Source organism: Notamacropus eugenii, chromosome 4 (assembly GCF_028372415.1).
Source record: "Notamacropus eugenii isolate mMacEug1 chromosome 4, mMacEug1.pri_v2, whole genome shotgun sequence".
NCBI lineage: Eukaryota > Metazoa > Chordata > Mammalia > Diprotodontia > Macropodidae > Notamacropus > Notamacropus eugenii.
This window is the reverse complement of record NC_092875.1, coordinates 61,179,394-61,206,636: the sequence shown is the minus strand read 5'-3', so window position 1 is coordinate 61,206,636 and position 27,243 is coordinate 61,179,394. Positions and strand designations below refer to the sequence as shown.

Genomic DNA, 27,243 nt, shown 5'->3' with positions numbered 1-27,243 from the left:
TTCTTACCCTTCCAACTACATTCCATCTCATTTCTTCCCACTTTCTCTGGGTCTCTGCTCCAGATCTCTCTCTCTCTCTCTCTCTCTCTCTCTCTCTCTCTCTCTCTCTCTCTCTCTCTCTCTCTCAGTGTCCTTGTTCCAATCCCAACAAATAACCTTTTCCAACATTACTCCCTCAGACTGTTATTCCTTGATATTCCACTCTCATTCCTGACAAACACCTACAGAAAGAAGTCTCCACTCCCTTTACTTCCTTACTCACTGCTTCACTCACAGAGGCAGTATATGTTGTAGTTAATGGAGCACTAGATTTGGAGTCAGAAAGACCCAGGTTCAAAGCTCCCCTTAGACACTTAATAGCTATGTGATCCTGAGCAATTCATTTAACTCTTCTGTGTCTTAAATTTCCTTATCTGTAAAAATGGGGGAGGTTAGACTTGAAGGCATCTAAAGTCCATTCTAGCTCAAAATTTGTGATCATAGACTCATAGATCTATCTAAAGCCATTAGATAGAGGTCACTGAGTCCAACCGTTAGAGGTCATTGAAACCAACCTTATCTCACATATGAGGAAACTGAGGCCTGGAGTGGGGGAGGGGAGAAGGGATATGTTAAGAGAATGACCCAAGGTCACACAAGTTACTACTTGTATCTGAGATATATCTGAACTCCTATCTTCTGACCCCACAAGTCAAGGACTCTTTCTAGTGATCCATAACATTTCAGATTCCTATAATCTGTCTTTGATCCTATAAATACCAAAACTAGCCCATCAAAGGTTACCAATGACCCTCTAACCTACAGTCACATAGCTAGAAGGTAAATGATGCAGGATTTAGCTTTAGGCCAGCTTGGTTCCACGTCTAGTAAAATTCACTATGCCATGCTGCAGGAACAGCAAAAACTGATGGGAGTAAGGAAGTGAAAGGTTTCGGAATATTTATCATTGAAATGATTGTCTATGACATCAAGACAGTAAAGGAAGGAAAGGAACTGTTTTTAAACCACAGCGAGGAAACCCAGTGGACACTGTTGGATTTAGAATAACTAGTTCAAATATGAGTTCAAATCTTGCCTTAGACACTTACTAAATGTAGGATTCTGTACAAGTCATTTAACTGCTCTTAGACAGTTTACTAACTTGAAAACATTAGATAAAGCTTAACTATTATCATCACTGTTATCTAACCCTCCATCCCCATTTTTTTAATTGTCCTATTAGACTATAAGTCTCCGGAAGTCAAGAAGTATATCTTATATAATAACAACAGTAGCTAGCACTTATATACGTCGCTTTAGGATTTGCAAATATGTTCTCATTTGATCTTTACAACAACCCTAGGGTGCCATTATTATCCCCTTTTTGCAGATGAGGAAGCTGAGGCAGGCATTTCACAGCTAGTAGGTATCTGAGGCCAGATTTGAACTGGGATCTATCTGCCTCCAGGCCCACCACTTTTTCCACCGCACCATCTAAATGCTTTTACATCCCCTGCTCCATTATCCCATGAACACAGTACTTTGCACATGGTGGTTATTTAATACATTTTTGGTGAACTGAATTATCTCATTTGGTTCTCACAACAGCTCTGGGAAAATCAGTAATGATGATCATCATCATTACTATTATTCTTATATTTTTTCAACTTCATAGCTCCCCTAGTACCCAGCTTAGGACTCTGCTGCACATACGCCGCCAACATTTGCTAACACACTGATATTCAGATTGGGAGAGGCATTAAAATCTGGCCCTCCTGGGTGGGAAATGATCTCTAAAGGACATGAAAGACATCAAGAACTTTTCTCAAAGCTCAAGGATTGAAGCCTAGAATCCCTCCTGCCTCTCTGGTTATAGTCCTCGGTGGTGTGTAGAACAGACGAGGAGGAGGGAATATGTGTGACTGAGGATGAAAGTATTGTGATCACTGAATCCTTCTTTTCTATCACCTCCTCCAATAAATGATAACCTTCGAATTTCAAGAGCCTGGGGCAGGGAGGTAGCAGAGTGAGGACCTGAGTTTCAAATCTAGCTTCAGACACTTACTAGCTGTGTGACCCTGGGTAAGTCACTTAACCCTGAGTGTCTCAAAAAAAAATCTTAAGAGCTTAAATCTTAGAATGCCAGAAACTCAGAATCTATCACACCTGCAATTCTGATGTGCTTGTTCGATAATATTCTTGTCAAGAACCCAGAATTTTAGACTCTCAGAAGCTAAGACTTTTGCATTTCTGAATCTAGAATCTCCGAGGCTTAAAATCCTGGTATCTTAAGGCATGCAAGTCTGAAATCTTAGAATCTAGGCCTGTATAATTATAGAACATTAGAATCTCAGGTTTCTAGAATTTCAGTGATAGAAGGGGCTTTAGGGGAAATCCCACTGAATCTCTATCCCTGTGCAGGAATCCCTTCTCTAACACATGCATGCACGCACGCACACATACAGATGAGGCGTGGACTTGCACAATACTGAGGAGTTGCACAACCCGAGGGAACCCTGAAGGAAGGATGGACAACAAACCTCAACCAAAGTCCACTCAGGGACCCAGACAGGAAGTGTGGGGGCCTTAATAGGTTGGCAGCTCCATTCTCAGAGTAAACACGGAGTTTGCCCTGGTCCCTGTTAACACGTAAATGTGGCATGAGGCCAATTCTGATCTTGCAAACCCTGAACTCAAAGAACAGAGGCGACTAGGAGGAAGTATTGGGGTGGGGTAGGAGGGGTCTGGGCAGCTGCAGAAGCATGAGGTTCCTGATGCTGCTGCTCTTACATCTGAGCTGGCGAGGCAATGCTGAATCTGAAACAATGGAAAAAACCCCAGAGGAAAGGACTGCAAAAAGAACTCAGACAAAGAAAGTATCAAAGACTGAAAGACAGTGAGAAGAAACAGAGATAGATGGAGAGAGAGATCCCCTAGATGGATGTGAGAGACAGGTAGAGAAATCCAAGGCTGTATTCAGATCCCATCACTTCTACCTAGAGCCTGGGAGCTGAGATTTTTTCCAAGCATCTCCTTATTTTCTTTCCCATGTTCCAGAGTCTCAGTTCCTGGAGGTCCAGACACAGAAGAAATCAGGCTCATTCTTAAGCAATGAATCAGAGGTGCTATGGACCCTAGCTTCTCTCTCAATGGGAAGTCACATTCCCAAACTCGTTCAGGGAGCCTGGAAATCTCTCCAACAAGACTCTGATATCAGAGAACTTGGGTTCAAAGCATCCCTCTGACATTTAGGACTATGTGACCATGAGCAAGTCAGTTAACTGTTCTGATCCTCAACCTCTTTATCTGTAAAATAAGAGGGATCCTGAGGCCTCTTCTGCTCCTAACCCTATGTTCCTAGGATCAAGGCATGGGGAAATTCCCTACTGGCAAGCCCAGAGAAAATCCATTCAGATCTAGAGTGCCTCCTCCAAACTTTGAACTAATCCTGAGTTCTCAGGGTGAAGAAGGGTGATGCCCTGCTTGCTGGGGGGCTGTGATCCATGGTTGGTTCTGTGCCAAGCTTTTGTGGGGCACCTGACACAAGGAATTAAACCCAGGGCCTTGTTACAAAAATAAAGACACTCAGTTGAGCTGGCTTGGGAGGGACAAGTCAGCAGCAGGGGCACTTTGATTTAACAGATGTGAAGATAGGTTATGGACAACAATGCAATCAACCTTCTGGGGCCCTGGTAATTGGTCTCTTCCCTCATAAAAGGCCAGAGAGAGCTCATGTTTATTGAGAAAGAGATAGAGAGAGGGAAAAGAAGAGGGAGGAAAAAAAGAAAGAAGACAGAAAGGGGGAGAGAAATGGGCAAGATAGATAAAGATGAGAAATAGATAGAAAGTAAGGGAGAGAGATCCTGCTCACTGAAAAAAAAAAGAAAGACTGAGAGATGAGGTGAGGGTGGGGAGGATACCATACAAAGAAAAAAAGAGAGATGGTGCATACTGTAAGAAGAGACAAGGGAGACAGGAAGGAAAGAAGGGAGGGAGTGAGGGAGAAGTGAAAGAAAGACTTATATTATAAAGATAGGAAAAGAGAAAGAGACTCTACTCTGAGTAGTCTAAGTGAGAAAACAAAAAAGAGGATGCCAAAGATGGTGAAAGACCCTATTTAAGAGCTCTCTTCTTTTCTCTCCCTCCCTCCTCCCCCATCTCTGTCTCCCTCCCTCCTCTCCCATCTCTGTCTCCCTCCCTCCTCTCCCATCTCTGTCTCCCTCCCTCCTCTCCCATCTCTGTCTCTCTCTCTCCCTCCTCCCCCATCTCTGTCTCTCTCTCTCCCTCCTCCCCCATCTCTGTCTCTTTCTCTCTCCCTCCCTCCTCATCTCTATCTGTCTCCCTCCTTCCTCCCCATCTAAATCTGTCTCTCTCCCTCCTCCCCATCTGTGTGTGTCTCTCTCCCTCCTCCCCCATCTCTGTCTCTCTGTCATTCACTTGAGAACCCATCAGTTATGGACCACTTCAGACTGACGGTCCACATTCTCTGTCTAACACAGTAACATCCTTCCAAATCCTGAGGTTGTGTGAATCAAAGCTGAGGCCAGATTTGTTAACATAATCAAGAAAATAAAGAAAGCAGTGACTTGGCAGGGCAGATATGAGAAGTGGGGGACAGAGAAGAGCCATCCAGCTTGACTTGGGGGGGAGGGAGGAGGAAGGGGATGAACTACCCAAGACTAGGCCCTGACAACTGGCCCACTCCTACAAAGCGGAAACATTCCTTTTTCCTTGCCACCCCCTGCCAGGAGTCTGAGCTGAAGGCCCTTTTGTTGGAAAAGCCCACCCGGAAATTTCGTCTCCTACTCGTTCCCCTGCCCTATCCCCTCAGAGAAAAGCCGGGGCTATGCCCCCCCACCTCCCCACCCCAGTGTGCTGGGCTAGGCTGCAGGCTTTTGTGAGGGATAGGGCTAGGGAAAAGGATGTTTAGAGAAAAACCCTGAGCAGGGAGGGCAAAGTCTATTCATGGGGAGAGTGGTGGGGAGGCCTGGTTTACAGAGAGTTCCATTCATTCCCAGCAGCCAGCAGACCCATCCCAGATAAGGAACGATGTGGGGGTAGGGGGTGGGAGGTTGGTTGTCAAGGAGATATAGGGGTCTGGTTCTGTGGATGAAACATCCGTAAAATCTAAAATCTAATAACAGATACCTGCTTTCCCCATCCCCCCATGCTCTTAGTAAGAGACACCCGCTCCCTGAAATCAGTGGAGCTGGGCAGAGAGAGCTGGTCTTGGAGATGGACACCTGGATCCTAGTCCTAGCTCTTTCAACAACTGGTTGTATGACTTTGGCCAAGTCCCTTCCTGTGGGTTTCATTTTCCTTATCTGTAAAATGGAGGAGTTGGACTGGACTAAAATTCCTTTCAAATGTATATTTTATGTTCTGAAGTCCCTTCTAGTTGGAATATCCTCTGATTCTCAGTTCTATTTGAGATCTGCCCCCATTTTACAGATGTGAAGATTGAGGTCCAGAGAGAAACAACTTGCGTAAGCTTCTCTGACAAATCAGCAGCATCAGTGGGGTTGTTTGAACCTACATCTCCTGATTCTTTCCTCTTCATCATGCCACCCCTCATGCTCCTACATCCCTCAGAACAAGAGAGGAACACTTGATCAAGAGCAGAACAAGTTCCTGAGATCTGAGAGGACTAAGGAACCTCAGAATTGGTCAAGGATTCAAAACAACTGTACAAAAGCAGAAGAGTGCAGACATGGCTAGACAGCAAGCCATGTGAAAAAGATCCAAGAATCTTAGGGGACTGCAAGTTCAACAAAGTAACTGTTACATAGTAGCCACAAAAAGGTTAAGCTGATATTAAACTAGGCTGAGGAGCACAGCTTCTTGAGCATGGGAGCTGGTAGTCTCACTGCCCTCGGCACTGAATTACTGGGTTTAGTTCTGGGTACTATATTTTAATAACAATAATTTTTGTTGTGTTTCAGTTGTGTCTGACTCTTTGTGACTCATTTGGGATTTTCTTGGCAAAGATACTGGAGTGGTTTCCCATTTCCTTCTCCAGTTCATTTTACAGATGAGGAAACTGAGGACAACAGGGTTAAGTGATTTGCCCAGGGTGACAAAACTAGTAAGTATCTGGGGCTGAATTTGAACTCGGGTCTTTCTGACTCCAGGCTCAGTGCTCTTTCTAAGTTGACCTTGACAAACTGGAATGACCCCAGAGAAGGGAGAAAGATGACGAGAAGATTGGAGATTGTGCCATAGTAGGACTAGTTGAGGTCACTGGAGATGTCTAGTAGTAAGGAGAGATGATTTAGGCAGGCCACAATGGTATTCGAGGCCTTAGATTTGCTGCCTCCTTGGCCTCAGGAGGCAATGACGAGGGGAAAGGGGTGGAAGGTTCCCAGAAGCAGATTTAAGTTCGAGATATGGAGGTATTTCCTAATACTTAGAACTATACAAAAATGGTTGGCCACCATTAAAAAAAAGGGGGGGAGTGGATGACCTCAGAAAGTACGGGCTTGCCCCTCCCCTTCACTGGAGGTCTCTGAGCAGATGACCACTCCCCACTCCTTAAGCAGCTCGCACAGGTTTGAATCAGTGGCCTTGGAGGCCCTTTCCAGTCTCAGATCCTCAGATTCACAATCCCTCCTTGGCAGCCCAGCCTCTGGGCCTTCAGACAGGAGGGCTCCCAACCTGATCTTGGATATGTTAACAGCCAACTATAATGCTCTCTTACATAAGGACAGCACTTTTCAGTTCTGATAAAGCAGGGGTGTACGGCAGACATGGAAAAAGCCAGTTTGGAAGGAAAGGAGGTAGGGTGAGCGGCAATAATGTAGAGTGAGTCTGAGAAGACAGTTCAGAATGATTCCAATGGACCAACGATAAATAAAGCAGGCTGCCTGTCTCCTAACAGGTGATGGACTTGGGGTGCAGAATTGGACACAGATTTTTGGACCTGGGGTATGTGTGTAGGGGGCATGTTTTACTTGACTATGCATAACTATTATAAAGGGTTTGTTTTTGTTTTTTAAAATTGGTAGGAGGTGGTGTAAAGAAGAGAAAACAAATGCTTATTGATTTAAAAAATTTTTAGAAAGAAAAACAGAGTTAAAGAAGAGGTTCTGAATTTTTTTGCATATCCTAGACCCCTCGTGGTCTGGTAAAGCTAATGGATGCCTTCTTACAATCATGTTTTAAATGCATAAAATAAAGCAATCATACTAAAACAGAGGAGTCATCAAAATATTAAAAAAACAACTTTGTGGACCCCTAGGGTAATAAACCCTGGGCTACAAAGGGCTACAAAACTGCATACCCTTTGACCCAGCAATACCATTACTAAGTCCGTACCTCAAAGAGATCCAAGAAAAAGGAAAAAGACCCACATATACAAAAATATTTCTAGCAGCTCTTTTTGTGGTGGCAAAGAATTAGAAATTGAGGGGTTGCCCATTAATTGGGGAAAGGTTCAACAAGTGCTCTGGAATGTGATGGAATACTATTGAGCTACAAGAAATGATGAGCAGGTGGACTTCAGAAAAATCTGGAGACTTGTATGAACTGATACAAAGGGAAATGAGCAGAAGCAAGAGAACACTGTATACAGTAACAGCAACACTGTATCATGATCAATTGCAAATGGCTTAACTGTTCTCAGCAACAAGATGATCCAAGATGATTCTGAAGGAATCATGATGAAAAATGCTATCTTATCTCCAGAGAAAGAACTGATTGAGTCTGAATGCAGAGAGAAGCATGTTTTTTTTTACTTTCATTATCATTCTTGGATTTTTTTTTTGGTCTTTTGCAACAGGGCTAATATGGAAATGTTTTGCATGACAGCACAAGTATAACCTATATAAAACTGCTTGCCTTCTCAAGAAGGAGGGAAGGAAGGGAGAGAATATAGAACTCAAAATTGGGGAAAAAAAAGAATGTTAAAAATTTTTGTTGACAAGTAATTAAGAAAAAGAAAAGAAAAATTAAATGTTAAAAAAAAAAGAAAGAAACTCTGGCCTAGATCAAGACAGTGAAGGACTTTAAATGCATTTTCAACACAAGATTTAGTGGAATTTTGCAGGAATCCACAGTACTGAAGGAGCAATCTGACATTCTATGTTCTCAGGTACCTTCCAGCTGTGACAATGGATATCTGAAGCTCCCTATGACTAACACAGGCATTTAGCCTGTGGACATAGATAACTCTCCAAACATCTGCTCCAGGGCAGCAATACTTTAGAAGCCAAGAAGACGGTCTTTGAATAAAAGGTTTCTACTCAAAGAGGGCCAATACAGTGCAGTCATGTCTGGAAACCTGCTACTACTAATAATGTCTCAGTTTCCCCATCTGTAAAAAGCGGGATTTAGACAAGATCATCTCTAAAGTCCCTGAGGTCTTTGAGAGTCAAGCAGTGACATTCTATGTTCTAAGAGCCCTCCCAGCTCCGACATTCTGAGTTCTAATGGCCCTTCCAGCCCTGGCATCGTACATTCTAAAGGCTTTCCCAGTTATGACATTCAATGTTCTAAGGGCCCTTCCAGTTCTTACATTCTAAGGTCCCTCTCAACTTTGACATCCTGGGTTCTAAGGACCCTCCCAGCTCTGAAATCCTGGGTTCCAAAAGCCTTCCAAGTTCTGCCACTTTGAGATTCTATACAACCCATTATGTAGAAAAAATTCAGCTTATTTCCTCCACCCACTCCAGGCAGTCCTGTCCACATCCAGACCATCTGCCTTCTCTGGGAATCTGATCTCTCCCACTGCACACTCAGGCCTACCTCCTCCTTCTCTGCCCCTTGGTAAACACAGATGGGAATCTATGATCATTAGGACTCCCCTCCCCCACCTTGGGCCACCCACCCCTGCTTAGCACAATTCATCTTTTTTTTTTTTTAATTGAGGGAGGGGGTTTAGAGGGAGATTCATAAGGAATTATACAACCAGATTGAGAACTGGAAGGTGAACTCAAAGGTCACTTAGTCTAAACCACCCATTTTAGAGAGAAACTAATTTGCCCAAAATCACTCGGGTATAAAATGGTGGAGCCAGAATTTGAACCCAGGTCATGTGGCTCAAAATACATCACCTATTATACTGTACAACACTGCCTCCCCCAAACAGAAGCTTCATCCAAAAAAAAAAAAATACAGGACCTGCAGACACCTACAGAAGTATTTTCTAATTGAATATGGATAACCCTGAGAGGTAGATAGGTCTATTTCTGTAATGGGGAAACCAAGGAACAAGCGATTCCCATCTGAAGGTGCCTCAGGGATGGGAAGAGAGCCTGGTTTGGGAGTGATGAAGGGTTCATTAGAATAGGACTCAAACCCCTTATCTCTCCTTTGCTTTATCGCTACACAATGTCCAGGACTGCTCAGTCTTTAGAAGGTGTTCCAATCAATGGCATAGCCTGACCAAATTAACAGCTAAGTCATTTGAACCTTCCACCCACACTGGCTCTCCAGGGAGGCCCCATTCCCAGGGCTCTCCCCTTTGCCATCTGTCCTCTGGCTCCTCCCAGCCTGTGGCTTAAAGGAGAAGGGGCAACTTTTGAAATACTATCGGGACCTTTGGCATCCCAAGATTTGGTGACAGTTTCTAGGAAAATTTGGAATTCCCTCCAGATTTTATCATGGAAGGGAAATTATGGGGGAAATCTCACTGGTGTTCAGCGGGACACCCTCTTGTCCCCCTCTCCACGTATATGCGTACAAACCCAAGTCACACCAAGGTTCAAATTCTGTCTCAGATGCTTACTACAATGTGTGACCTTGAGTCGGTAGAGATGACCTTTGAAGTCCCTTCTAACTTTTGACCCATGAGAAGGAAGGAGTACATGGGACAAAGGGAGAGGTCCTCAGACTCTTGTCTGATTCCATCACCTTGCATGGAAAAGCTGGGCTCCCACAGGGAGAAAACCATAGCATCAGGAGGCCCTGGGCCCTTTATGCACCAGATCTTGCCCCCTCTGCCACCCTGCCTGCCTCAGCCAAACTGTCCTAATGTTGGTCTGCGGAAGAGTAGGCTCTGGCTTGGACCCTTTACCATGTCAGAAACGACTATAAGTTTCCTGAGGGCAGGAACCTTTACTTTTTTTTCTTTGTATCCCCCCAGAGCCTAGCACATACCATAATAAATACTGATTGATTAATGAAAACAATTCCTGACCTCAAGGGGCTTATATTCTCCTCACTAGCCAGTCACACAACCATGAGCAAATCAGTCCACCTCAAAGAGTTTCAGTTTTCTAATCTGTAAAATGGGGATAACAATACATTATGGATATTACACTGTATTCACTAGTTTCCATGGTGGTTGTGAGGAAAGGACTTTTGTAAACCTTAAAATGCTACCGTATGAGAGTTGCTGCTCTCACTCCTACATGATGGGTCCAAGTTCCAAGGCCCCCATTCAGAGATGATTTCCTCCCAACCTCTGCTCTCTTCCCCCAGGTAGGGGAAAGGCTCACCTCGTTTCTGCATGAAACTGAAGAGGTCATCCAGGAATTCTTTCCTCTTGGGGTCCCCGTCCAGTTCATATAGCTGTGTGAAAAGAGGGGAGACAGAGTTACTTAAGGTATGAGCAACTGAGAAAGACAAGGGGCCCTTTTCTTCCCACCTTACTCTGCCATACTTGGGCCTCTCCCTTGGAAAGACAGCCTTTCTTTCCCTCCCTTCAAACTTGGAGATCCTAGGGGTTTCCTAGGAAGGAGAGGAAGAGGGTTGTCCATCAGTCAATTCACAAGCATTTAGGAAGCATTTCTGTTGTGCCAAGCACCAGGGATACAAATTAGGACAAAAACAGAGTTCATGCCTTCAGGGAGCTTATAGCCTTGTAGGGGCAGCTGTGGATACAGTACTGAGCCTGGAGACAAGAAGACCTAAATTCAAATCTGACCTTAGATATTTACTAGCTGTGGCACCCTAGGCAAGTCCCTTGACTCTGCCTCCTTCAGTTTCTTCATCTGTAAAATGGGGATTATAATAGCACCTACCTCTAAAGATTACTATGAAGACCGAATGAGATGCCAATTGTAAAGTGCTTGGCACAGTGTGGGGCACATAGTAAAAGGTCACATAAATGTTAGCTATTATCTTTGTTACTATTAAAGGCAATACAGCAGGTAAGTAAAACTCTGTTCACAGATGCATACAGAGTAAATGGAAGGAAATCACAGAGGGAAGGCACTAGCACTGAAGAGGGCCAGGGAAGGCCTGGTTTGAGCTGAGGCATGAAGGAGTCAGGGAAGTCAGATGGTAGATACAGGTAAAGAGGGGCAACATTCCAGGCAAGGCAGAAATAGAGGTGGCAATGGAGTGTACTGTAGCAAACAGGCCACTGGACATGATCATGGAGAATGTGGCAGGGTGGAAGGTATAAGAAGACAAGGAAAGTGACGGGGCAAGGGGGGCAAGTGGAACCAGTTTACGAGGCTTGTTTGATCCTGGAGGTGACAGTGAGACACTGGACTCTACCAGAGGGAGGAGGGTGGTTGGATGTGGACAGACCTGTTCTTTAGGAAAATCACTCTTTTGATTGAATGATGATCTGGAGTGAGGAGAGACTGGACGCAGAGAGGCCCGAAGACCAGCAGAGACCAGCAGGCTATTGCAATAGGGCAGGTGTGAGGAGATATAGGCCTGCACCAGGGTGGAAGCAAGGCCAGAGGGGACAAAGAATGGCTAGGGAGACATTGCAAAAGCAGAAATGCCAACAAACTGGCTTTGTGTATGTGGGATGATTGTGAGTGAGTGGGGGCTGACACCTATGTTGCCTGCCTTGGTTGGCTGAGAGGATGGTGGTGTCTTCTACAGTTAGCAAGGGGAAAAGGACTGGGGTGGGGTGGAGGTGTGGATCATGAATTCTGGCTTGGACATGTTGAATCTGAGAAGTCCAAAAGACCCCAGAGCATTAGGAGAGTCACCCTCTAGATACAAATAGCCTTCCTGAATCCCCTGGCACAGTGAGGAAGATGGTTTCAGGCTCTCTGGGTAAAGAAGTCCTGCCTAGGGGCACAAATACATCTGTGAGGAGGTCCCAGATCAGCTGGGTTTATTACAATCCGCTAAGGTATGGCAGAGCTGGACAGGGTACCAAGAGCTCATTCAAGCCCAGGGCTCTGATTGTGCCACATGGGCACCAAGGCTTCCTGACAAGAGGAGAAACTTTCCCTCCCCTCCCAGAAACCATGAGGCTCTGAGCACCTGGGCTGGTGGATGAGGCAGAGATAATTAAAGAGGAATAAGAGAGGAAGGGGAGGGGGTGTTTGGGGAGTGGGAGGAAGGAGGGATGAAGCAAATACCAGGCTTTAGATTAAACACTCAGGAATGCAGTTTGGACTCAAAACAGGGAAGGGGGATGGGGTGGAGAGAAGATGAGGAGAGAGAGGAGACAAATATTGAAACCAATAATTAAACCTCCCCAGGAGCTGGTGGGCGGGCAGGCCCAGGGGCGGGGAGTGGGGGAAGAGTTGTCATTAAGTCCAGAGGAGCCTGGGCTACCACCCTGGCTGATGGTGGGAGGCCAGCCTGGGGATGGAAAAAAGCACATTACTACAGCCTGCCTCTGCGTACATGTGTCTGTGAGTGACCTTGGATAAGTCTCTGCCCTTCTCTGGGCCTCAGTTACCTTATACATGTATAAAGAGGGAGATGACCTAGCTGTTGGATAAGGTCCCTTCCACCTCTGACATTTTAGGTTCCAGGTTATAAAGGACACCTCATTCTGAAAGATTTCCCTGCTATGTTCAAAATGCCTTTACAACCCAAACATTTCCTGATTCTATTAATAGGGTATAGCACAATAAGCTTTACAATTTCTGATCTTCTGGGCCAATGGGTACAGATTTTGAGATTTCCTATGAATATAAAGGAGGACAAGCCCCAGAAAGGCATTTAGGGAATGGAGAACAAAATTTTAGAAATCAGAAAGGACCTTAGAACAGAGAAAGTCAGTGCAGGGAAAGCCCTTAGAACAGAGAATGTCAGAGCTGGGAGGGCCCTTAGAACAGAGAACACCAGAACTGGAAAGAACCTTAGAAACCATCTAGCATAACCTCTTCATTTTAGGGAGAATATTGGATTTAGAATCAAGGAACATGAATTCAAATCCCTTCTGTTATTACTTGAGTAACCTCTCTGGGCCTTAGTTATTCCATGTGAGAGTTTGGACTAGATGAAATCTGAGATCCCTTCTATCTCCCTATGACCAATGAACCTATCACAGCCCCCTTCCCAAGAACAAAATTCTAACCAATTGCCCCCATCCTCCCATCACAATTTTCACATTTTTCTCCATCTCCAAGTTTATGGGATTTGAGGAAAACAAGCAAAGCTGAGGCCCCACTTGGGTGGAGTTTAGGCGGGGGGAATGCTGTCTTGAGGTCTGACAGGAAGATCTATGTGGGGCCTGGACCCAGGGTCCCCAGCTCCACCTCCAGCCTTGTGAGGCTTTTGTCTCTGGACCACACCCAGCGCCAGCCTGTGGCAGCCCCACATTCCTGGCCTGATTTATGGGCCCAGCATGGGGAGGCAAACAGCCACTACTGCCTTTTTTGGGGGGGGCTTCAGCCCAGCCTCATCCCAGGCGCTGAGGCCCTCCTGGGGAGGGGTAAAGGGACCCAGACCACAGGCCCCTCCTGCCCTGCACAGGGCGAGATCAGCCTTATGGACCTGAAGGGAGATTAAGGGCTGAGGCAGGGTCAGAGTTCTTAACTGCAACCCCTGCGCACATGACACTAAAGACCAAAACAGGGGGGACAGTCCCCTCAAGTTCCCCTTGGTCAGGGGTCACTGCCCTCTGAGCTTCAGCCTGTCCAGGAACCGGGCAATCAGCCCAGCTCCACTGAAAGCATAGGGTCTGTCCATTTGTCTCTCCTTCTAATGGATATGCAGACACTTGGCTCTCCAGTCTAGCGTGGCTCTTTCCGTTTCCTTGTCTGCCTCTCTCCCTTCTCTCTTCCTTCTTTTTCTCCCTTCTCTTTCCCCAATTTTTGCCTGTTTCTCTTACTTTCGTGGCCTGTACCCTTTTCTGTCTTCCTTTCTCTCCCCTTCTTCATCCAGCCTTTTCTCTTTCCCTATATCCTCCTTTTTCCTTCTTGTCTTCCTCTTTCCTTCCCCTCTTCTCTCGCTTCTTTTTCTTTCTCTCTCCTTTTCTCTCATCCCCTCTTTTTTCTTTCTCCTCTTTCCCTCTCCTCCTTCCCCCTCTCTTCTCTCTCTCATTCCCTCCAGTTTTTCCCTCTCTCCTTTTCCCCTCTTCCCCTCTGTGTAGGAAGGCTCTGGTTAGAAAGTAAACCAGATCTTTGCCTTCGGCCAGAAATCTGCACAAACACCCAGACTCCAATTAAGATGAATTAATTATCTGATCAAATAAACCACAGACTGTTTCCGGGATAAATGCTCCTGGGGCCCTCCTGGCAGTGGCGTCCCCAGGGCCTGTGTGGGCCTCCAGCTCTAGTCTCCTGGGCCTGGGGGCCAGGCAGGGCTCCTCTGAGCTCCAAGAGGAGATGTTTGGGGTATACTCTGGCAGGAGGCTTTGCTAGCTCTTCAGCCTGGCAGATAATAGACATTCTGACATTACCTCAGAGAGGCCCAGGGCATCAAACATTCCCCTCAGCCCGCGACCCTCAACTGCAGCACCTGGTTTAGGGCAAGGCACCTGCAGTTGGCCTCGGGTACAATCCCAGGCCTTGGCCTCTTGGCACCACAGCTTTCCTCAATGACTACCTTGAACAACTGCCAGAGGAGCAGGATGAGGACAGCTGTTTCATAGAAGGAATCCCTGGGCCTAATTCCCACTCACTATCCCATAGCCAGGATTCCTTGATACCTGTCTTCAGACCTGGGAACAGGGAGCCCTGTCTGTCTGTCTAGCTCTCCCATGTTCCACCCTCTAGGGCTGGCTCTCCCCTCCTCTCCTAAGGCTCTTTCTTCTTTCTTTTTCTCTGCCTCCCCTGATTTTCCTTTTTTCTTGCCTTTCCTAACCCTAATCCCACTCTCTTCTGGCCCCTAAGTGCCAAAGGATTTTCGACTGATAGTAAAGGCAGGATCAAGGTCTCCCGTCCCTATAAAATGAGGAAGTTTAATTAGACATACTAAGGGCCCCCCCAGCCCTGACAATCTACTTTCTAAAAGTTCTCCCAGCCCTGACATTCCATGTTCCAGTTCTGATATTTTATGTTCTAAGACTCCCCTAGCTCTTCTATGTTCTAAAGGTCCTTCCAGTACTTCTGTTTCCCATGCTGCAGTTTCTCACTTGCACCAAGTCCAGGAAAAGGTACACATATCAAAGGGGAAAGACCACTAATCGAGATACCAGAACAAGTGGGCTTCAGGATACCAGGAACCTAGGCTTTCTCAGTCACTAATTTACTCTATGACCCAGACAACTTGGTTGTTCTTACAGTACCTCAGTTTCCTAACCCAGACAAAAGAGGGAGTTAGATCTCATGACCTCAAAGCTCCCTTCCAATCACTAACATTTCATATTCTTTCCTCCCTTTAGGGGTCCAAGGTGACCAGAGCATTACTGAGGCCTAGGAGGAGCCCAGGGCAGCAAAACCCAGAGAACAGCAGCAGTCCTTCTATCATCCCAGGTGGGTATAGAGCTCAGTTCCTCAGCTAACTCGTACAATCGCAGAACCAGTCACAAGGCCACCAGATCAGAGATTTAGACTTGGGGTTGGAGGGGCTTTGGACCTCATCTGAGTCCAATCTTCTCCTTCTCCAGGGGAGGAAATTTCAGTCCCAGAGAGGGATTTGCCTCAGTTTCCTCACCTGTTAAATGGGGATGATAATTACAGGATCTGCCCCTGAGGTTTGAAAAATTTGAGCCCGTGATATTCTGAGGCCAAATCTAGAGATTATGCCACTCTGCCTCCCATAACAAGTGTTCAAAAGACACCTAGTCCAATCCTTTTCCAAAGCAGGATCACTTTCAATAATAACTAGGACAAATAATCATCCTGCTTTCACCTGAAGACCTGCAGGGAAGAAGGAGCTCCCTCCCTCCCTCCCAGAAAGCTGCCTATCTGCACTGTAACAGCTGCAAAAAATATTTTTTTGAAGCTTTTCCTTATATAGACCCCCAAAATCTGCTTACCTACGTCTTCCCCACACTGCTGCTAATTCTGCCTGCAGGCACCAAATCAAACAAATTTAATCCCTAGTTCCACATGACAAGTTCTTCAAAACACTTAAGAGAGTTATCATTTTCCCTGCACTCACCTCCACCCCCCAAGATGTCTCTTCTCCAGTTCCTTCAAATGGATTTGATACTGTTGTCCAGTTGTTTTCAGTCATATCTGATTATTCATGGCCCTATTTGGGGTTTTCTTGGCAAAGCTCATTTTACAGATGAGGAAAGTGAGGCAACAGGGTTAAGTGATTTGCCCAAGGTTATAGCATCTGAGGCCGGATTTGAACTCAGAAAGATGAGTCTTCCTGACTTCAGGACCAATGTTCTATGGACCACCTAGCTGCACCTCCACTGAACTAGGGGAGCACTAGCAAAGACTGCTCACTTTGGAGTCTGTGGACTCAGGTTCAGACTCTGTTTCAGACACTTATTATTAACCTCTTCGAGAGTCAGTTTCCTCACCTGTAAAACGAGGGGCCTGGATTTGATGGCCCCTGAGGTACCTTCCAACTCTATATTTCTGATCCTAGGGGCTGATTCTGGCACAGCAGAGTTTCCAGATGCTTCATCACCCTGGTTGGACACCATCCTCTCTTCTTTTATGAATTTCAGCTTAATGGGCTTCCCCTCAAAACTCAGTGGGCCCAATTTGATGCACCTGCCCACAATGCTGTGTGGGTGGGGTGGTAGTGGTCAGAAATCCTTAGCGAGGATGGTTGTGCAGGGTCTATTACTAGACTAAGATCTGAGGTTTTGCGCTCCCACTCACTGATCAGGGTTCTAGGAGTCTTACTTTTGTCCCTATCCATTCAATGATGCAAGGAAGTAGAAAAAGCTCTAGGCTAGAAGTGGAAAGGCCTGGCCTGCTGCAGTATCTCTACCTCAACAGAAGTGACCTTGGGCAAATCACCTCCCTTCTCTGGGCCTCAGTTTCCTGATCTGTAAAAGGAGCCAGAGCTGAGATGCTCTCTGATCTGAGGTCCTCCAAAGGCTTGTTAGACCTAAATTCTGGGCTCTGAGGTCCCTTTACTTTGGTCTCTGAAATCTGATAAAATCGAAGTCAGAGCTTGGCCAATGACTCAGTATGGCATTGAGTAAGTGACTGCCCCTCTCTGGGCCCCTCTTGTGAGGAAACTTCCCTATTCCTGTCAAGACCAGGCTTCCAGGCACCCAGGTTTGTAACCTCGGAGTCATCCTCCCCATCTGACTCCCTCCCAAGACTTGGTAATTCTAGCTCCAATATCTCTCGACTCTCTGATCCCTTCTGCCAAACTCACATTGCTACTGCCTCCAGGTCAGGTGGCTATCAAATCTGGCCTCAGACACTGTCCTAGCTGAGTGATCCTGGGCAGGCTGCTCAATCTCTGCCTGCCTTGGTTTCCTCATCTGTAAAATGGGAATAATGACAGCACCTATCTCAGAAGGTTGCTGTGAGGATCAAATGAGAAAATACATGTACAGATGCTTTGCAAATCTTTCTATTTTTAGTTATATACTCATATAAATATCTACTTATATAAAATGTACATATTTATTATAAATATATTTCTATAAACATGTTTAAATGAAATATATTTACATAAATAAAATGCATATAAATAAAATATAAATTTATTATAAGTATATTTATATAAACAAAATATATGAACTTATGAATATATTTGTATAAATTAAATATATTTACATAAAGGAAATGTATATTATAAATACATTTATATAAATAAATGTTTGTATAGAAATATATTTATATAAATAAATATAAAATGTGTTTACATATGAGAATACACACACACATATAAATATATATATGAAAATACACACATGCACACACATATTCTCGCCTGCACTATTGCAATAGCCTAACTGGCTCCCCTGCCTCCACCTTCTCCCCTCTCCAGTCCTTTCTCCACACAACTGGCACAATGAGATCCCTACAGCATACGTCCAATCATGTCACCGCTTCTGTCAATAAGCTCCCATGGCTCCCTATGGCCCCCCCCAGGATCACATCAAACTCTTCTGTTTGGCATATTTAAAGCACTTTACAATATGATTCTAATTTACCATTCCTTTCTCACTTCCCATTAACCCCCCTCACACCCTACATTCCGATCAAACTAACCCACCTGTTGTTGCCCGTAATACACACCATGCCATCTCTGGCCTCCATGCCTTTGTAAGACATCCTTCTCCCGGATCCCTAAAATGCACTCCCCTCTAGATTCCCTTTGAGGCTCAGCTCAGGCATCACCTCCTAAATGAAATCTCTCCTGATTTGACCTTGCAACTGAAATTTAATATATTTGAATATAATTTGAGTTTGGCTTCCTACATGTTGCCCCCCTGCCCTGGAGAATGGAAGTATGCGGAGGCCAAGGATTATTTTCTTTTTCTCTTTGCATCCCCAGTAGTGGGCACAGAGGTTGGCATATATCGGGCCATTATAAGATGCTTCATGAATTGAGCTGAAAACTGTGGGTTGGACCGCAAGATCTCTAAAGTCTGCCTTTCAGCTCTAAATTTCTCTTTTGTTACTAAGATGGCTGAAGTGGTAGAAGAAAGGGAAGGGGGTGGGGTCCTGGGGTCTAAAAGGCAGAGTAGAGCGTCTGAGTCTGGATCTGGGGGGAAAGGGGGGCCTCTCCAACTGCCTTCCGGTAAGTAGTTAAGCGCTCAGTGAGGGGGCTGTTATCAGACATCAATGGCCAGAGCTAGGAGGCAGCTGTGTTGAAAGACAAGCTATAAACCCAAAATGGTAAAAGGTCCCGCTGGGCCGGCCATGGGAAAGGCTTCTGGGGAGGCGGCCTGAAGGTCAGGAGAAAGGACCACTAAACAGAAGGCAGTAAAGGACGTGCCAGCTTTATGGGCTGGAGGCCCCGGACCCCTCCCAGCCCAGCAGGAATGGGGCCACAACCTGGGAAGAGAGGAAAGCTGGCTGGGGCCCTAGAGGCCAGGCTTGGGCAAGCATGGCCCTCTCTCTTTTAGAAAATCAATCCAGAGTGCCCACTATTTCTCATTCTCTAAAGGGTGGGGAGCCTGTGGCCCCGAGGCCGCATGTGGTCCTTGGGTTCCATCTTTTTCCAAGTTTTACAGAACAAATCCTTTTTAGTAACGGGACTTGTTCTGTGAAGTCTGGATTCAGTCCAAGGGCTGCACTTGAGGACCTAGGGAGAAGACCCAAGGTTACCCCCCCTTGGCTAAGGCTCCTCCCAGCTCAGACATTCGTTGTTCTAAGGTCCCTTCCAGGGCCAATAGTCTAGGTTCTTCCAGCTTGGATACTGTTCAGTTCAGTAAACAGTTATTATCTCCTATATTTGAGGCACTGTGCTAGGCTGTAGAGATAAAAACATGGCATGGTCCCTGCCTTCAAAGAGTTTATATAGCATAGGCCAGGGAGGCAGGGAAGGGAAAGGAATTCATACATCCGTAGATAAATCTAATACAAGTGAGAAGGGAGAGAGGCATACCATCTTCTAACACCTTATGACCCATTACAAGTGACACCAAGCTTCTAGACAGTGCTTCTACAAGATACTCCATCATCTCCAGATGCCAGGCATTTTCCCTGGTCTTCTCCCATGCCTGGCTCATCCTCCTCATCTCACCTTCTGGCTTTCCTGGCTCCCTTCCAGTCTCATCTTTGACAGGAAATCCTTCCTAACCTCTTTCAGAGATAGTGTCTCCCATCCAAGTCTGACGATCTGCATGGCCCCAAGTTCTCCCAGATGGGGCTTAACAGAAAGAACACAGGTTCTGGAATCAGAGAACCCAGCTGAGTTTGAATCCTGGCTCTTGCTTACTTACTGCCCGTGTGACCACGGACAAGTCACTTTCCCTGCCTCTGAGTCTCAGTTTACCTCATATTTAATCAGGGTATTGGACTGGACGATCTTGAAGAACCTGGTTCAAGCTCTGGATTTTATAATCTTAGTCCCTGACAATTCTAAGACATGAACTGCTAGGATGCTCATTTCTCTCTGCCCAGTGGTCACCTTCAGAAGTATTTGCAGATCTATACCCAGTCTCCACACCAGCCTCCCAAGCATCCCATAATACTGAATACTGAAGGGATAATCCTGGTGGGTAGGTGTATGTTCCCCACTCCCCCTGGCCCCTGTGGCCCCTAGCCAAGGTCAGCCCTAGTCAGAAGTCCAGGAAACACCCTCTTTGCACAAGGCTTGTTTGACAAAGATAAGCACCAAACCCCTCCACCCCACCCAAATGCAACTGTACACCATCATCTTATCACCCCAAGCTTCATGCAGCCCCCATCCAAGGTCTGATTTTGGGCCCATGATCCTTCAGCCTACACAGGGTGGTTTCACTCTGGTTCACTTCGCAGCTGGATGAGAAGGGTCTCCAAGGGACCTTTCAGTTCCAACATCCGATGCCTATAATAAAATCCGTGGTTCACGTTTATGGCTAACCTTATGTGTGCCTCATGCTTTGTACGTATTGTCTGATGTGGATTGTCCTAATGCTTCTTTGAAGTAGGGGGGTCCAAATATTCTTCTCCTCACTTTATAGATGAGGCTCAGAAATTAGTCTGAGGTGACAGAACTAAATAAATGGGAAAGCCAAGATTTGAACCCAGTCATTTTGACAGTTAGAGCACTGACTTCAGTGCTTTATTTCAACACACTGCCCTATTTTCTAAGGGCCCTCCCAGCTCTGACATCCTGGGTTCTAAGGGCCCTCCCAACTCTGATATCCTGCGTTCTAAGAGCCCTCCCAGCTCTGACACCCTGGGTTCTAAGGGCCCTCCCAGCTCTGACATCCTGGGTTCTAAGGACCCTCCCTGCTCTGACATCCTGTGTTCTAAGGGCCCTCCCAGCTCTGACATCCTGGGTTCTAAGGGTCCTCACAGGTTTGACATTATGTAACCTAAGGGCCCTCCTAGGTCTGTTTCCCAGGAGGCATATAGCTACAAAGTATCAGTGACAAGATTTGAATGCAAGGTCTTCCTGACTCTAGGGCCAGCCCTCTCATCCACTAATTCTCTGAAGATAAGTCCACTGCCCACTTGACCCACCAGGCAAAGCTACCTCTAATAACACCCCCAAAATGATCATGACTGAGTTTCCCAACAACTCTGTGAGGCAGATATCTGCAGGCATTATAATGCTATCCTCATTTTATGAAAGAAGAAGCTACGTCTATGTGCCGCTGGGCACATAGCTACAAAGTGTCAGATAAGATTGGAATCTAGGTCTTCCTGACTCTTAAGTCTGCACTTTTATCCAGGAGTTAATAAGGTTCCAAAGTCTTCTCCTGGCACCCCTAGGACGCCACTCCACAATGCCAGATCCTGCCAGCACCATTAGCCTCATTTAATAGACAAAGGAGGAAGTAGCTTGCCTAGGGTCACCAAGTGAGGGTCGGAGCTGGGACTGACACCCATCCTAACAGCTGATGTTTCCAAGCTCTGCCCATAGATCACCTCCTGATTCTCACATCATCAAGGTAGGCATAATCGGTCCCAATTTACAGGTGTGGAAGCAAAGACACTGAGAGGCTGATTGACCTGAACTGGGCCACATGTGTCAGAGGAGTCCAGCATCCTTTCCTCTCCCAGACCCTTGGTCTGAAGTTCAAGCAACTCCCTCACCCTCCCCTCCAGATTTTCTGTTTCTTTTAAAATTGTGTCTCCCTCCCCCCATTAAATAGTGAGGAACCGTCTTGTCTTTTTTTATCGTATTCCCAGGGTGCAGCAAAGCGTCCGGTACACAGGAGCAGCTTACTAAATGCTTGATGACTCCGACTGGGCAAGGTCCTTTCCTTCCCAGGACCTCAATGTCCTCATCTATATGACAAAAATAGTCATACTGTGCGATGTCTAAGGTCCACGAGTCCTTCTGAAGCCTTGTAGGATGATGGGAGGGAAGGCTGAAGATGCGTTCAATGATTTGCCAGAGTTAATGCAGGAGGGGTCGGGGGTAAAAGCTGGGGACACACGGAATCCTCATTTCTAGATTCCCTGGCAAAGGCCTTGAGGTGGGGGGTCCTGAGATAGGAACCTTTGCTCCCTAAAAGGAGGATGTCTATGGAATGGAAATACACACACCAAAACATATACATATATACATACACATACATACATGTATACACACAAACATATAAATATACACGCAAGCACCGTGCCCTTAGGACCCCCCCCCCCCCCCCCCCCCCCCCCCCCCCCCCCGGCAGATGGGCCTGACTTCGATGAACAGGAAATACTCGTTCCCTGGCTGCTACACTCAGCACTTTTTGAAGAAAGTCAGCCCAAGCCTCACACAATTGAACCGAGGTCAGATTGCCGTCTGGCAGATAACAAGAGCTGCTCACACAGCTCATTTGTGGTGGGGGAGGGGATCAAGAGCTGCCCCATCCCTCCCTAGCTCCAGACCAGCTCCTCATGCCTGCCCAGACCCTGTCCCTGCCACAGACACCTCAGGGGTGCAGGCAGCCTTGTCTACCTGCTGCTACCTCAGCCCTGCCCCTCCCCCCTTTTCTTCAGAGGAAGCCCAAGTCAAGCAGAGGGTTGGGGTGGGGGGGGTGTGACTGGTAAACTAGAAGTGCTCATCACAAGCAGGGAATGTTAGAGCTGGGAGGGCCCTTAGAACACAGAATGCCAGAGCTAGGAGGGTCCTTAGAACACACAATGTCAGGGCTGGGAGGGTCCTTAGAACACAGAATATCAGGGCTAGGAGGGCCTTCAGAACATACAATGTCAGGCCTGGGAGGGGCCTTAGAACACTGAATGAATTTCAGGGCTAGGAGGGGCCTTAGGACACAGAATCAGCACTGGGAAGGATCTCAGAACATAGACTATCAGAGATAAGAACAACATAAGAATACAGAAGAAAAAAGCATGTTAGATCTAGGAGAACCCTTAGATCCTCCACCACAGATGGATGGACCTTAGAAACTAGAATTAACAAGGGATGTCTGGACTGGGAAGGAGCCGAGTCTTGAGGAATATTAAAACAACAGAGCACATACCATTCTTTCCCTCATGGAGTTTAAGCTATCAGTAACCCAGAACATCAGAACCTGGAAAGTAAAGCCAAGGGGCAACTAAGGGACTGACCCCCTGAGCTTTAGGACCCCACTGTTTACTGGATAAAAGACAAATTCTTGTGTCTGACTCTGGAGCTTACCTTAGCCTGGGCCGCCCCCAACCCCCACCTAACCCAAAGTGGTTTTGCTAGGTGAACCAGACCCTACTTGCTGCCTGAAGGGCCTCATCCCAACCCCAAACCCCACCTCTGCTGGGGGTGGGGCAGGGGTGGAGGCCAGTTTGGGAGGAGGAAGATGGAAAGATTCTCCAGGACTGAACCTGGCTCCCTACCCCCACATCCCGTCTTTTCAGGGACTCCTGGCAGTAACCCAGAAGCTGCTTACAGATATAAGGGGCCCTAGGGTAGGTGAACCTGACCCATTCCAAGGCCAGTGGGGCCAAGTAGCCCCAAGAGCCGTTAATGAACGTGCTAAGTAGGGCCCCTACCTCTGCCTGGGATGGACCTTTGCTCCCTAGCAGAGCCAGGACCCCAAACCGCTGACTCTGCACCACCCCCACCCCCACTCCCCAATCCCCTCCACTGCAAATGATTCCAAAGTCTGCCCAGGGCCTCACCTAGGGGCAACAGCAGGCCTAGATACTCAAAAGCCCAAGGGAAGGCCAGAGCCCCATGATGACCAAGGTGGACAAAGGGAAATGATCACAAGACCAAGGAGTTCAACACTTGACTCCATCACTCAGGCAAATCACAAGATCACAAGCTTTTACAGATAGAAGACACCTTTGAGACCATCAGGCACAATCCATTCACTTTACTGATGGCGAAAGAGGCCCCCATCAAAGGTGGTCTGTGCAAAGTTACAGAGCAAGTGAGTGATAGACACAGGATTCAAACCCAGGTCCTACTGGATCACACTGTTGTTTCCCTAGAAAGATTGCTAGCTCTGGAGTCAGGAATGCCTGGGTTCTCTACTACTTACTTGAGAAGTCACTTAACCTCCCTGGGCCTCTGTTTTCTCATCTGTAAAATAAAGGAATTGAACCAGATGACAGTCTCTGGGGTCCCTTCCAGCTGGAGATTTATAATTCCATGATTTTCTTCTGGGTCTTGATTTCACAGGTCCACAGAATTAGAGCTGGAGGGACCTTAACCATCATTCAGGCCAATGCCATCATATTACAAATGGAGATGTCATCCTGAGATCATAGTTCCTAAGTGGCTGAGTCAGAATTTGAATCCAGGACTCTTTCCACCACAGTTTCCTCATCTGTGCAACGGGGCCCTTGCTTTCCCTTCTGCCCTGTTACTGCTGTAATATTTGAAATCATGCCAGAAGAGTGGAGAGAGGTAAACCATTGTTCTTTGTTACAGTCTCTCCAGAAGTTGGAGACTAGGGACAGGCCTTGTAAGAAGATAACTCTCCAATTTATAAGACTTTGGGTGGGGGAAGGGGAAGGAAATCTTCCTCTTGACAGACAGCTTCCCATTCCACTCCGTCCTCTGCCAAAAGCCCAAGTCTGACCAGGTCACCCCCATCCTACTCAATAAATTCCTGTGGCTCTCTCTCACTTCCAAGATCAAATACAAAAGCTTCAGTTTGGACTTCAAAGTCTTTATAACTTGCCTCCCCCTACCTTCCCAGCAGTCTTATACCCTACACCCCATATACATACATACTCTGGGATGTAATGACACTGGTCTCCTGGCTGTTCCTCACACTAGATACTCATGTCCCGACTCTGGGCATTTGCACTGGCTGGTATTCATGCCTGGAATGCTCTCTTTCCTCATCTCCACCTTCCTGGCTTCCCTGGCTTCCTTCAAGTCCCAGCTAAAATTCCACCCTCTATAGGAAGCCTTGCCCTATTCCCTTTAATGGGATCTCTTTCCTCCACTGATTATTTCCAACTTATCCTATCTATTATTTGTGCATAGTTATTTACATATTGACTCCCCTCATTGGGCTATGAGCTCCTGGAGAACAGGACCTGTCTATTGTCTTTTTTTGTACCCCTAATACAAAGCTTGGCACACAGTAGGAACTTAATAAATGCTTGATGACTGACCCAATTCCAGAAGTGCAGGTAGCGTCTGTCCCCATGACTGGGGAAGGCAGCTATATCTGCAGTGTCCAAGCCTCTGTCAGGCCTGAACTGAACACACAAAGATAGGCTGGGGCTCAAGAACCAGTCAAAGATGCTGTGTATCCTTTCCAAGCTGTCTGAAGTCCCAAAGGGTCGAGGAGAGTCACAGCTCACATTTCTCTAGCATTTTCAGTGCATCAGTCAATCAAAAAACATTTATTAAACACTTACTAGGTACCAGACACTTGTACAAAGTGCTGAGGATACCAAGGAAGGCCACTGTTGCCTGCGAGGAGATCACAATTTTCCTTGTGAGGTAGATAGTACAAGAATTCTAATTACCCCCATTAGACAGATGGAGAAAATGAGTCCCAGAGAAGGGGAGTGATGTCCCCAACATCACAGAAAAAAAAGAATGACAGGGCAAAACTGCTTCAGGCCTCCAGGGCAGGCCACGCTTGGGGGTCTGGGGGAATAAGATTAGCTGTCCAGTCTTATCTTACACAACTCTCCGGACAAACTGGAACCTTCTATTGACCTTCCCCCACCTCTCTGCCTTTGTCTCATGCTGTTCCATGTACAGGCAGGTCATTCTTGCTCCCCACACCTTTGGAATCTCCCCCTTCCGTAAAGGCCCAGATAAAGAGACCACTTCCTTGCCTGTGCCACTGCCCACTCCCAGCTAACTGTGATCTTTCCTGGCCCACATTTCTCTTGGTGCTCCGCTGGGATCTCTTGTTGGTGACAGCTCACTGCCCCTGACTTGTAGCTACAGTGTGTATTTGCCTTTCCTCTCCCTTAGACTAAGCTGTTTAAAAGTAGCATCATTCATCAAAAACAAGGGGAAAGGACCTATTTGTATAACAATATTTATGGCAGCTCTTTTTGTGGTGGCTGAGAACTGGAAATTGAGAGGATTCCCATCAGTTGGGGAATGGCTAAACAAGCTGTGGTATATGCCTGGGATGGAATATTATTGTGCTATAAGATTTCAGAAAAACCTGGAAAGATTTATATGAACTGATGCAAAGGGAAGTGAGCAGAACCAGGAAAATGTTGAACACGGTAAAAGTAATACTGTATGATGATCCACTGTGAATGATTTAGCTACTCTGATCAAGACAGTAAGCTAAGGACAATCCCAAAGGACTCATGCATGATGAAGCATGCTATCTGCCTCCAGACAGAGAACTGATAATGTCTGAATACAGATTGAAGCATACTATCTTTCTTTTTTCCTCTTCTTTCTTCCTTCTTTCCTTTCTTTCTTTTTTTCTTTCTTTTCCTTCCTTTCTTCTTTTTGAGTCTTCTTATACAAAATTTCTAATATGGAAATGTTTTACGACTGCACACATATAACCTATACAAGATAGCTTACTGTCTCAGGGAAGGAGGAGGGAAAGGTAGAATTTGGAACTCAAACTTCAAAAAAATGTCTAAAATATTGTTTTAACATGTAATTGGGGAAATCGACAAAAATGAAAGCATATATATGAAAACAAAACAAAACGAAAAGAAGCATCGAGTGGAGCTGGGACAGGATTTGGAGAATCAGAAACCTGGGTTCGAATGCTTGTCCAATTCAATTTGATACAAGACTTATTACTTCTTGCTTCTTGTGGGACCTAGGATGAGTCACCCAACCCCTGGGAGCCTCAGTTTCCTTATCTAGAAAAAGAAGGGCATTGGATTCAATCTGAAGTTCTCAGTCTTTTTTGTATCTGGGATCCCAATGGCAGTCTACCTGAAGAAGTCCAGGAGTATATAGTTAAATTACAAAGGAAACCAATTACATGGAAATACATTTTATGAAAGTATTTTTAAAAAACAAGTTCAGGGCCCCCACATTAAGCAACCCCTGGTTCAGATGACTCCAGAAGTACATTTGAGTGACTTATGAGCCACCTGCTGAATATACAGGCTTAGGAAATGTGCTATAAATATAAGAATGATAAGACTCATAAAGACAAGACAAAAACAATCAATCTATCACCTAGCACCTATTATGTGCCAAGCACTGTGCTGGGCACTCAGGATCCACCAATTGATCCACCAGCATTAATTAAGCACTTCCTTG

General features: G+C 46.1%; 1 protein-coding gene across 6 annotated transcripts in view; it reads right to left on the bottom strand.

The window, feature by feature from the left end:
* ARID3A (AT-rich interaction domain 3A) overlaps nt 1-27,243 on the bottom strand; it is a 77,691-nt gene that overhangs the window by 13,769 nt on the left and 36,679 nt on the right. For all 6 annotated transcript variants that reach the window (XM_072601340.1, XM_072601335.1, XM_072601337.1 and 3 more), the window contains exon 4: nt 10,416-10,488. In XM_072601340.1, coding sequence (XP_072457441.1) covers nt 10,416-10,488 — 73 coding nt within the window. The remainder of the gene's footprint in view (nt 1-10,415; nt 10,489-27,243) is intronic.